The sequence below is a fragment of the Corythoichthys intestinalis genome, chromosome 12, assembly GCF_030265065.1.
Source record: "Corythoichthys intestinalis isolate RoL2023-P3 chromosome 12, ASM3026506v1, whole genome shotgun sequence".
NCBI classification, from domain to species: domain Eukaryota; kingdom Metazoa; phylum Chordata; class Actinopteri; order Syngnathiformes; family Syngnathidae; genus Corythoichthys; species Corythoichthys intestinalis.
In genome coordinates, this window is record NC_080406.1 from 45,691,540 (window position 1) to 45,703,585 (window position 12,046).

The 12,046-nt window shown below is 38.7% G+C and overlaps 2 protein-coding genes across 3 annotated transcripts in view; one reads left to right on the plus strand and one right to left on the minus strand.

The window, feature by feature from the left end:
• Positions 1 to 627, plus strand: part of LOC130927418 (receptor-type tyrosine-protein phosphatase-like N) — a 27,122-nt gene extending 26,495 nt beyond the window's left edge. For both annotated transcript variants that reach the window (XM_057853231.1, XM_057853230.1), the window contains exon 24: positions 20 to 627. In XM_057853231.1, coding sequence (XP_057709214.1) covers positions 20 to 91 — 72 coding nt within the window. In that variant the 3' untranslated portion in view covers positions 92 to 627. The remainder of the gene's footprint in view (positions 1 to 19) is intronic.
• On the minus strand, positions 512 to 11,399 carry LOC130927428 (dnaJ homolog subfamily B member 6-like). Its single transcript, XM_057853247.1, has 11 exons — positions 11,211 to 11,399; positions 9,416 to 9,512; positions 7,384 to 7,493; positions 7,246 to 7,299; positions 6,956 to 7,072; positions 6,674 to 6,748; positions 6,457 to 6,580; positions 3,792 to 3,862; positions 3,404 to 3,700; positions 1,141 to 1,213; positions 512 to 1,040 (listed from the first exon to the last, which is right to left on the minus strand). Exons 2-10 carry the CDS (start codon positions 9,478 to 9,480, stop codon positions 1,185 to 1,187), a joined length of 942 nt encoding a protein of 313 aa, XP_057709230.1. The 5' UTR covers positions 9,481 to 9,512; positions 11,211 to 11,399; the 3' UTR covers positions 512 to 1,040; positions 1,141 to 1,184.
• Between the last annotated feature and the right edge of the window lie 647 nt (positions 11,400 to 12,046).

Here is a 12,046-nt window from a genome sequence, read left to right on the forward strand (position 1 = left end):
TCTCACTCCGCCCACTCAGGATCAGTTTGAATTTGCACTGACAGCTGTTGCTGAGGAGGTGAATGCCATCTTGAAAGCCTTGCCACAGTAAACAGTAGCACCGACTGACTCAACATCACCAACCCAAAAATATTGGATTATCTGCCAGCAGATTCCTTGAACGAAGCAGTAACGTATCCCAGTACGAAAGACCCTCAATCATTATTTAATAATAAAACCTCTTAATTGCATATCTTTTTTAAACATCTTTCCCATATGTAAATATTTTAAAAATATGGACAGAAGAGTACGTGCATATACAGTGCCTGTGCAATTTCTGAATTTCTGTGGACCAGAATACTGTATGCCACTGTCTTATGTGTCAATTTTACTTTTCTTTAAATGAGGCTTGCCTTTGCTTTTAAAAACGATTGTCTACATTCATGTCTTACTGTAACAGATGACAGTGCACATTAGTGTTTCTGTAGTTCACTCTCAGTGTAAACTGTTGTATTTCTGTGCTGCTGTGACTAATGTAAATAATTCCCAATGATGATTGTATTTATTTCATGTAGCAAACAGATAAAATGTCTATAAAAATGTATTTTTGACTGAATAAATTAGTGATGTGATGCAGCAAAAAACACATTTCTCTGATCGAACTGAGTCTTTGTGTGTTTTGCATGAAACGAAATGTGATGAAAGATGTACAAAACACACAATGCCTGTAGGAAATACTGTATTTCTTTGATTTACACAATATGTTAAAACTTTACCGCTATATTTATGGTTCAATTCTTTGGGATATTTGTTCTCTTGGCTTAATCATTTTATCTTGTACACTATTACCCTTACAAAAATGAGTTACAATGCATACAAACAAAAATGATTAGTCCAGAGAATATGTGGGCCATTTCCCAGTCTTTTCAAACCAATATAAGATTGGTTTATTCAGAGTCATACATACTAAGCACACTTCTGTAACATTTTAAGAGTCATTCATAATATAGAAGACATGATGGGCAGAAAGACGAGTGCGTCGTGGATTCTTGAGATTTGACCTGTAAAAGCAAAATTGGAATCTTGTTTGATTTATGATTTGGAGTTGAGACATAAGACATGATATGAGCAATATGGTGCTTTGACATTGATACACTTTACCGAAAGATGAGGGCGCGGTCAAAGCAGAGCAAGAGCCAATAGGGTTAGCTTGTGAAGGCTTCAAAGTCTGAGTCTGCAACAGCAAGCAAGAGATTTCAAAAACAACGTTCTCAAAGTATTTGGAGGGGGAAAAAAAGTTTAGTGGCAATAAAAACTGACTCTCGCCTAATACATCATAAATCTTTCCGAATATGATCAAACATCTGAAGCAGCTGAAGTAAGTCATTTTTTTCTCAAAATGCACAAAGCATTTTTATAACCCTCCTAAAATGTCTAATCTGCATTCAATATTTATCTCATACAACATGCTGAATACATAATTGAATTACTACATTGAGACAGTGCAACAGCGATGCAAACATTAGCACACAAAACGAAAAAGCGAGTATTCCAACTCCTCTTGGTTCAATTTTTTATTTGTTATGGCATTCGGAACAATTTGTTGAGTAAATGACAAGAAAACACATTAAAAAAAACTTACTGACTGAAAGCTATTCTGCTCATTTTCTTGCAACAGTTCTTCCATGATTACTGTTACACTTAGGCAACATTTGATAAATTATTAAATAAATACAATAGCAGACACTTCTAGCTTGTTGAAATTGATAAATTACCAACATTGTACCTTTTTAACTTATAGTTGTTCGTTGTTTTAATTTTAAAAGGTTTACCACATCTGCAAGGCTAAGGTTAGTTTGTGAGTTGATAAATTTATTTTTCAGTTATTTAGCCACACATAGGTAGCCTGAGGAGAAAGCCTGACTGTGTACAAGATACATGGTAAGTCGATCTAGTCTTCAGTGATTTCAATTGGATTACTACTCCAGTCCAATCAGGACCAACAAATCACAGCATGCAAGGCAGGACTCTGCGATGTGTCATCAAGGGAAGTGACAGCAAATCTTTTTTATACTCCTAGGGGTTTTGGGAAATGGTGTGGGTTCTCATCTTTTTTCCCGTATATCCAACGAAGAGACTGCCATAAGGGACATGATGGCAATTTTTTTTAACGTCCTCCTACTGCTCGTACAATGTCAAGTCTCATTTAAAGCGAGAAAAAACACCTAACTTTGCACGTAGCCTACGCTCCAACTTGCTGTCACACAGAGTTATTTTAGATTCAGTCTGTGCTTGTTAGCACCACCTCTAGCATCGATTTTGAAATCCAGCCCAAACTGCAGAAGACCAGATTCGCTATGTATCTTATACATTGAGAAAGTCATGCTGGCTTGCCAGGCTAACACAAAGGCACATATTGGATACTTTTTTTTTTTTAATCTATCCAGACATTCGGTCACTTTTTTTATGACTCAACAGTGGAATAAGTTATCCTTAAGTTTAGTGGATCATATTCATTCCTATATTAGTTGCAAAGGAATGTGCCAATGAAACATTGTTAGAGTCAATATGTTTTTTAAACCAATTGTGTATTGGCACAAAATGTTTTGTAGTCTGCTTGTATTTTATGAAGCTTAGTGTTGGTCTGCGCTCAGTTTTACAGTTTTGATACATTCCCTTTATACGTACATGACTGAATTAGGTAAACACTATAGCATAGTCTCAACTGACCAAAAACACACTTGCACAAATGCATGCAAGCATTTGGGCGTGCACACACACATACATACACAACCTCAACACAATTTGTGGTTCCCAAAACACTTCTTTAGATTTCACTTCTTTTACAAGTGGCTTGATTTTTTTTTTTTTATTTCATAAGTAATATCATGTTTACTCTTTCAGTGTCTCTTTTCATCTTTCTGCTGTGAATTTAAATGAGTCAGTAGTAGATGTCTAATCTTTTAGAAGTGGGAGGGGTGGCATTCATTTGCTGCTACCCTCCCACTTCAAGTGGATTGGACATCTCGCACTGTTGATGGCAGCCGATGCAGTAAATATTTGGCATTTTTGCACATTCATATACATTAATAATGCTTCATTTTTGCATGCATGATCACTTTGCTATTACAGACTGAATGAATGCAAAGCCCAGAGATCAGCAGACGCTAAGTCAGCTCAATTCAAATAAGACACATACTGCATTAACACACAAAGCACCCACACTTCTTTTGCTTTTTGTCACTGCTATCACTACTTGGCAATGCAGTGTCTTGCGGCACTACACTTCCAGGCCCCGAATCCTTTCTAAGCGCACCCTTTTTTTTGTCGTTCTCGCCTGTGTTTAGATGTTTTGTCTCGACAACCTCAGTTGCTCTGTGTTCCCCACTTCTGTCATTATCAGCTTTGCCCCTGCCCCCGGCACCTGATATGAAGTCTGGAGCAGCTGCTTTCTGCTGGGCTTCCATTTCTGACAAGCTGCAAGCCAACGCCATCTGCAGATCTTCATCGTCCTCGTCTTGCTCGTTTCCAGTAAGCCCCCCAAAGTTGTAAAAAGGGGCAGCGCTGAACGAGCGGTGTGCACCTGCAGAATACGGGCTGGACCAGGTTCTGCCAGTTTCATCACTTGATTTGTTTTGGATTGAGGGATTTGTGGGCATTTGATGATGCTGGCCCTCTCGTCGACTCAGCTCCAGCGCGAGAGCCATTTCGTCCTGCACGCCTGAAGGGGAAATAAAACAAAAAAGCATGTTAAGTTGTCTTCTAAGTTGTCAATTAACTTTTATCATCAAAATGTGAACGGTTGGCCTTACCGTTAATTAGTACAGACTTTAACACACCATCTTCCTCGATCTCTATTCGTTCCTGCCCGTTCTCTTTAATCCTAAAATTGAAAAATATTTCAGTGGTCTGTTCTTAAGTGTAAACCTTTTTTCTCGCTGCTTTTTTGCCAGGGAAAGTGTTACAGTGCTGGCCAAAAGTATTGGCACCCTTGCAATTCTGTCAGATAATGCTCAATTTCTCCCAGAAAAAGATTGCAATTACCAATGCTTTGGTAGTAATATCTGCATTTATTTTGCTTGCAATTAAAAAACACATACGAGAATGAAATAAATTTACATCATTATCGTTTTACATAAAACTCCAAAAATGAGCCGGACAAAAGTATTGGCACCCTTTGAAAAATCATGTGATGATTCTCTAATTTGTGTAATTAACCGCACCTGTTTCTTACCTGGGCATATAAGATGGTGGCAATAACTAAATCACTCTTACAGCCAGTTAAAATGGATAAAAGTTGACTCAACCTCTGTCCTGCGTCCTTGTGTGCATCACGTTGCGTATAGAGAAAAGAAAGAACACCAAAGAACTGTCTGAGGACTTGAGAAGCAAAATTGTGAGAAAGCATGGCCAATTCAAGGCTACAAGTCCATCTCCAAAGACCTGAATGTTCTTGTGTCTACCGTGCACATTGTCATCCATAAGTGTAAAGCCCATGACACTGTGGCCAACTTCCCTAGATGTGGACGGAAAAGAAAAATTGAGAGATTTCAACGAAAGATTTGTGCGGATGGTGGATGAAGAACCCCGACTAACCCCAAAACAAGTCCGAGCTGTCCTGCAGTCCGAGGGTACAACACTGTCAACCCGTACTATCCGTCGGCATCTGAATAAAAAAGGGACTCTATGGTAGGATACCCAGGAAGACCCTACTTCTGACCCAGAGACATAAAAAGCCAGGATGGAGTTTGGCAAAACTTACCTGAGAAAGCCAAAAACGTTTTGGAAGAATTTTCTCTGGTCAGATGGGACAAAAGTAGAGCTTTCTGGGAAAATGCATCAACATAGAGTTTACAGGGAAAAAACGAGGCCTTCAAAGAAAAGAACACCGTCCCCACAGTCAAAAATGGCGAAGGTTCCATGATGTTTTGGGGTTGCTTTGCTAACTTTGGCACTGGACTGCTTGTCGTGTGCATGGCAATATGAAGTCTGAAGTCTACCAACAAATTTTGCAGTATAATGTGTGTGAAAGCTGGGTCTCCCTCAGAGGTCATGGGTCTTCCAGCAGGACAATGACCCAAAACACACTTCAAAAAGCACTAGAAAATGGTTTGAGAGAAAGCACTGGAGACTTCTAAAGTGGCCAGTAATGAGTACAGACCTGAATCCCATAGGACACCTGTGGAGAGATTTGAAAATGGCAGTTTGAAGAAGGCACCCTTCAAATTTTAGAGACCTGGAGCAGTTGGCCAAAGAATAATGGTCTAAAATTCCAGCAGAGCATTGTAAGAAACTCATTGATGGATACCGGAAGTGGTTGTTCAGTTATTTTGTCTAAAGGTTGTGCTACCAAGTATTAGGCTGAGGGTGCCAATACTTTTGTCCAGCCCGTTTTTGGAGTTTTGCCTAAAATGATTTTTTTTTTTTAATTTGAAATATATTTTTTTGATTGAAGTGTCACTTTTTTTGAAAAGCAAGAAGTTTTGAACTTTTTTTTTTTTTTTTTAAAGTGGAAAAAGTTTTGAACGCACTTTTTTTTAAGTGGAAAAAGTTTTGAAGGCACTTTTTTCAATTGAATCATTTTGACACAATCACCTATCAAATATAATCACCTGTAATTCAAACATGTCGGAAGTAGTGGCGAAGTTCAATCTTTGGGTCAAAATGATTCAATCGAAAAAAAGTGCCCTCTAAACTTTTTCCACTTAAAAAAAAAATGAGTTTAAAATTTTTTGCTGTCCAAAAAAGTGACACTTCAATAAAAAATATACATATATTTCATATAAAAAAAATATTTTCAAAAAAATTTTTTTTTCTTTGATTAAAAATAGTTTTTTTGATTGAAGCAACTTTTATTGGGATTGAATGAGTTAGACGTAAATGTCCTACCTATAATATGGCCTAAACACAAAAAGGATTGCTTCAATCAAAGAAAACAGTTTCAATGAAAAATTAAGTGTTGAAATGCAAATTTCTAAGTTGTTTTTTTTTATTGAAGTGATTTTTCTTTTTAAAATATATATTTTTTTTTTTTGTTCGAAGCAACCTTTTTTTTGATTGAATAATAAAGACACAAATGTCCTAGCCAAAATGTGGTCCAAACGCAAAACTACATTACTTCAATCAAAAAAGTTAACTAAAGTTAACTAAAATCACAAAAAAAAATCAATCAAAGAAAAAGTTTTCAAATACGTTTTTTTGAGTTTCAAATTTATTTTTGCATTCAAACACATTTTTTTGGGGATTGAAAAGAATTTTTCTTTGATTGAAAATATATATTTTGAATGAAGCAACTTTTTTTTGGATTGAATAATAAAGACACAAATCTACCTCCGTACTGAAGAGGAGAGTGAACTAAAATTAAAGTTATTGTCTTTACAGAAAACATTTCAATCAGTTGCACATTGTGGAAAATAATACAAGATTTCACAGCCATGGATTTTTCAGTTTTGAAAGGGTCACAAAGAAACTTCTTACTTCTTGGTGGTTGTACGTTTGCCATTTATGATGCGAGTGGAAGTAGACACAGATTTGAAATTGCCTCCACCCATGCTGCCCATATCATGAAAACCACCCATGGATGAAAAAGACGTAAATTCAGCTGTAGACAAACAAAAACAAAAGACATTATTGAGACAATTTTTCTTATTCAAGAGTGTATCCTAGTGTCTGTTGTTATGTATTAAGAGTTTACCTCCAGCTGAAGGGAACGAGAAAAAGCGGTTAGGACCCATGCGAGAGGTCGAAACCCCAAATGATGAAAATTCATCTAATGGAAAATAGAGAGACAAATTCAGTCAAATGTGTTTTGCTTGAAGACTAGGTTGGTTGTTTCTATGTTCTAATGTTATTATTCATTGTCATTTTTTCTTGACTGTTAATACAAGGTAAAAAAAAATCAATTATATTGATTGTAACTAAACACATTTTTGGCCAATTTGGAAGCAATCATTCAATCTTGCAGCGTATAGTTTACCAAACAAACTGGCGAAAGGATCTTGGCCACCAAAAAACTCCCTGAAAACCTCATCTGGGCTGCGGAATGTGAAGCCGAATCCTGGGAAATCTGAAGAGAAGTCCGAGTTGGACGAGCCTGAAGGGAAAATAATAAAGCACATAAACAGAACAAAGGTGAAGGGAAAATAAAAACAGAAATAAGAAGAAATTGAGGGAGGAATGTGCAGAAAATAGTAAAATACGAACAAACAAAAAAAAGAGAGCGCAGTACAGTGTCAAGCAAAAAAAAAAAACCTTTCCTATAAGTACCTGAATGTTTCATTCCATCACTTCCATATCGATCAAAGGCATCCCGTTTGTTCTCTGTACAAAACAACATCAATGCATTACTCACATAACTTGCTCTTCACAAAGTAATATGTCATGTGAAAATGTGCCAGGACTTACGGTCAGAGAGAACTTCATAAGCCTCGGCAATTTCTTTAAATTTCATTTCCGCTTCCTCTTTGTTGTCAGGATTTTTGTCAGGATGCCATTTAAGTGCAAGTTTCCTGTAGCTGAGTTCAAACAAAAACATAAACACGAACGTGGTAGGCACTGTGACACCAAAACAGACCAATACAATCTATTGACCAGCAGCACACCAAGGGGCATCTATTTAATTTTAATCTACAGTGGGGCAAATAAGTATTTAGTCAACCACTAATTGTGCAAGTTTTCCCACTTGAAAATATTAGAGAGGCCTGTAATTGTCAACATGGGTAAACCTCAACCATGAGACACAGAATGTGGGGAAAAAAAAAAAAAGAAAATCACATTGTTTGATTTTTAAAGAATTTCTTTGCAAATCATGGTGGAATATAAGTATTTGGTCAATACCAAAAGTTCATCTCGATACTTTGTTAGGTACCATTTGTTGGCAATAATGGAGGCCAAACGTTTTCTGAAACTCTTCACAAGCTTTTCACACACTGGTATTTTGGCCCATTCCTCCATATAGATCTCCTCTATAGCAGTAATGTTTTGGGGCTGTCGTTTGGCAACACGGACTTTCAACTCCCTCCACAGATTTTCTATGGGGTTGAGATCTGGAGACTGGCTAGGCCACTCCAGGACCTTGAAATGCTTCTTAGGAAGCCACACCTTTGTTGCCCTGGCTGTGTGTTTGGGATCATTGTCATGCTAAAAGACCCAGCCACGTCTCATTTTCAATGCCCTTGTTGATGGAAGGAGATTTTCACTCAAAATCTCTCGATACACAGCCCCATTCATTCTTTCCTTTACACAGATCAGTCGTCCTGGTCCCTTTGCAGAAAAACAGCCCCAAAGCATGATGTTTCCACCCCCATGCTTCACTGTGGGTATGGTGTTCTTCGGATGCAATTCAGTATTCTTTCTCCTCCAAACACGAGAACCTGTGTTTCTACCAAAAAGTTATTAAAAGCTATTTTGGTTTCATCTGACCGTAACACATTCTCCCAGTCCTCTTCTGGATCATCCAAATTCTCTCTAATGAACTGCAGACAGGCCTGGACGTGTACTGGCTTCAGCAGGGGGACACGTCTGGCAGTGCAGGATTTGAGTCCCTGGCGGCGCATTGTGTTACTGATAGTAGCCTTTGTTACTGCGGTCCCAGCTCCCTGTAGGTCATTCACTAGGTCCCCCCAGTGTGGTTCTGGGATTTTTGCTCACCGTTCTTGTTATCATTTTGAAGCCACGGGGTGAGATTTTGCATGAAGCCCCAGATCGAGGGAGATTATCAGTGGTCTTGTATGTCTTCCATTTTCTGATAATTGCTCCCACAGTTGATTTCTTTACACCAAGTGTTTTACCTATTGCAGATTCAGTCTTCCCAGCCTGGTGCAGGACTACAATTTTGTCTCTGGTGTCCTTCGACAGCTCTTTGGTCTTGGCCATGGTGGAGTTTGGAGTGTGACTGACTGAGATTGTGGACAAGTTGTCTTTTATACCGATAATGAGTTTAAAAAGATGCCATTAATACAGGTAACGAGTGGAGCCTCATTCGACCTCGTTAGAAGAAGTTAGACCTCTTTGACAGCCAGAAATCTTGCTTGTTTGTAGGTGACCAAATACTTATTTTCCACTCTAATTTGGAAATAAATTCTTTAAAAATCAAACAATGTGTAAAAAACAAGTGGAAAACAAAAATCAAACAATGTGATTTTCTGATTTTTTTCCACATTCTGTCTCTCATGATTGAGGTTTACCCATATTGACAATTACAGGCCTCTCTAATCTTTTCAAGTAGGAGAACTTGCACAATTGGTGACTAAATACTTATTTGCCCCACTGTATCTTTATTAACAAAAAAAAAAAAAAAAAAAAAGGTAACCATAATATTAAAACCACCTCTTAACACGATGGACATCTGTAAATACTACAAAAAAAAACTTTTAGAATTTTTGTCATCAGTTTAAATATTGACATTACGATAACATTTGTTACGACTGATACTCACGCCTTCTTGATGTCCTCCTGAGTGGCATTTTTGGATACTCCCAAGACGTTGTAGTAATCCACCATGTCGCCCCGCCACCCCTCTGCACACTCCTTCTCTGGAAGCAAAATGACAGTCTTGTTGGGAGCAATGTCATACAACCCCTTTGCAGGGCAAAACACGCATTTTGCAATTACAGGTGGTCCCCCAGGTTACGTAAGAGTTCCGTTCCTCGGCTGGCGATGTAACCCGAATTTCCGCGTAAATCGAAATGAACCCTTTAAGTACCCCAAGATACACCCTGAACCTCAAAATACCTGTCCAAAAACATGTGTTATTTGCCATAATAATAAGATATAGTAAAAAAAATAAGATACTGTGAGTTACGTTGTGTTAAATGCAGTTATATTCAATGACTATTGGGGCTTTTAAAATAGGATAAATAAAACTTTGGGCTTTACTCGCGAGTGAGCCGTCTTGCTAAAAGAAAAGGGCGCTAGGAAAAGAGTAGACAAAGAAGAGAGGTGGGATATCATGTCCGCTCAGGTCGCCAGTGTCCCCTCTTTAAACGCAGGCTCGCCGTCCAAACTCCAAAAAATGGATCAAGACTCGCAAGAGGAGTCCGTGCCGGGGGATGCAGCAACAGCAGAACCCCCTTCACCGGGCATAATGACGCGAGACCCGGCTTTGACGCTGGCCATCTGGGAGAGGTGGATGTCTGTGTCTCCCAGCCCACTGCCAGAGGCTGGGTGCCCTCATCTCTCGTTGCTCAACGTTAACAACAACAACAGCAGCAGTATGAGAAAAAGGAAGTGGGAGCTGACGCCATCAGGAGCTGTAGGACGGCAGCGACGCTGCTGGGGGAGGAGAGGATCCTGACATGGGAAGAACTAGGTACTGTTTAACAATAAAAATAAATAAATAAATAAATAAAGGACTGGAGAATGAATGGCGGACTACATTCAGGCGCCTTAACGTCGAAATCGTGTATTTCGGGTACGCCGTAACCCGGGGACTACCTGTAGTAACATAGAATGTAGAAATGTGTTTAACGGATTCCACATTTTCAGCATGAAAATGTCTAAGGTGATGTGTCATGTGAGTCCCACAAAAATAATTAAAAGAGCCATCATGCAAATTTCTGAACTATTCTTTTGTGTTTAAAAAAATAATAATAAAATAAAAATAAAACATAGTTTTGGGCAAAGAAAAGAAGGATGCATAACAATTAGAAAGGGAAGGAAAACAGAAAGGACACTAGGACACTAGGCCCTCAATTATGAGGGTCAGTTTTGAAAAGATAAATGAGATGTGTTCACACAATCCTAAAACAATCTAATTTGAAAATACAAACTGTAAATATGTAGAGATTCATTTGCACATATTGATATTTTTGGGCAAGCAGCTTTTAAGTATGCATTATTTGTATTCATTGATTTACCTAATGGCTAAACATACAGTTTTACTTCAATCTAAATAAAGATAATTACAAACGCAATACATTGAATACATTGCAAGTGGAACCATCATCTGACAATTTTAGCCTCTCAAGCTCTCATGCCAACTTTACTGGTGGACTGTTACAAGTGTCAGCAGCAGTGAGGGGGGTTGGGGGGGGTTCCAAACTGATGCAAATGCCCTACTGAGATCCCCGGGAGCAGCAATAGATGTACAGTATTTCGAAAGTATGGGCATCACACTCAAAGACAGTGGTGCTTCACAAACCTAGGTTAACCTCATTTGTGTGTTTGGTGACACACATGGACAAGCTTCAAAGAAAAATAGAAATAGTGTGAGCGTGTGTAACCTGACCTACCTTGTGAGCCTGACAGAAGCTGAGGCGGTTGTGTACAGAGAGAGTCGCGTCTCTAGAACAGCCTCCCCGTTGAGTCTCTCCACCTTTCAAGACCCTCGCCAACTGCGACACACTCCGCTGGTGTCAAAACTTGTAGTTCTTCAGTCCAGCTAGCCTCGTTGTTGTGCACATTACGTCATAATCAGCTGAGAAGGAATAGAGCGTCGAGAACATGCCGGAGTTTGAAGACGTCATTAGACACGCCCCCAAGTGCTGCGTTCCATGTAACTCGTTTATCTTGGTATCAATACGCCAAAGATTTTTTAAAATATATTTTATACATAACTGCACATGGAAGTGTTGCTCTTGTTAATTAAAATGAATTGAATTACAAATGTACAACACTATCTTCACTTTTAGTTAAGTGAAAAGACGAACAAACGCGGGATGTAACACAATCCGTCTGATCAAAGACATTACCAAGATATCCCATTTTGGACGCGTCCTCAATGCAACATGTCGTCGGCCTGTTGCTGTGGAACGGATTAATCACTATACACAGAAATATTTAAAACCCTAAAATCATATTGTGTAATAATTAAAAAAGATATATACACTCACCGGCCACTTTATTAGGTACACCACGCTCGTAACGGGTTGGACCCCCTTTTGCCTTCAGAACTGCCTCAATTCTTCGTAGCATAGATTCAACAAGGTGCTGGAAGCATTCCTCAGAGAGTTTCGTCCATATTGACATGATGCCATCACACAGTTGGTGCAGATTTGTCAGCTGCACATCCATGATGCGAATCTCCCGTTCCATCACATCCAAAAGATGCTATATTGGATTGAGATCT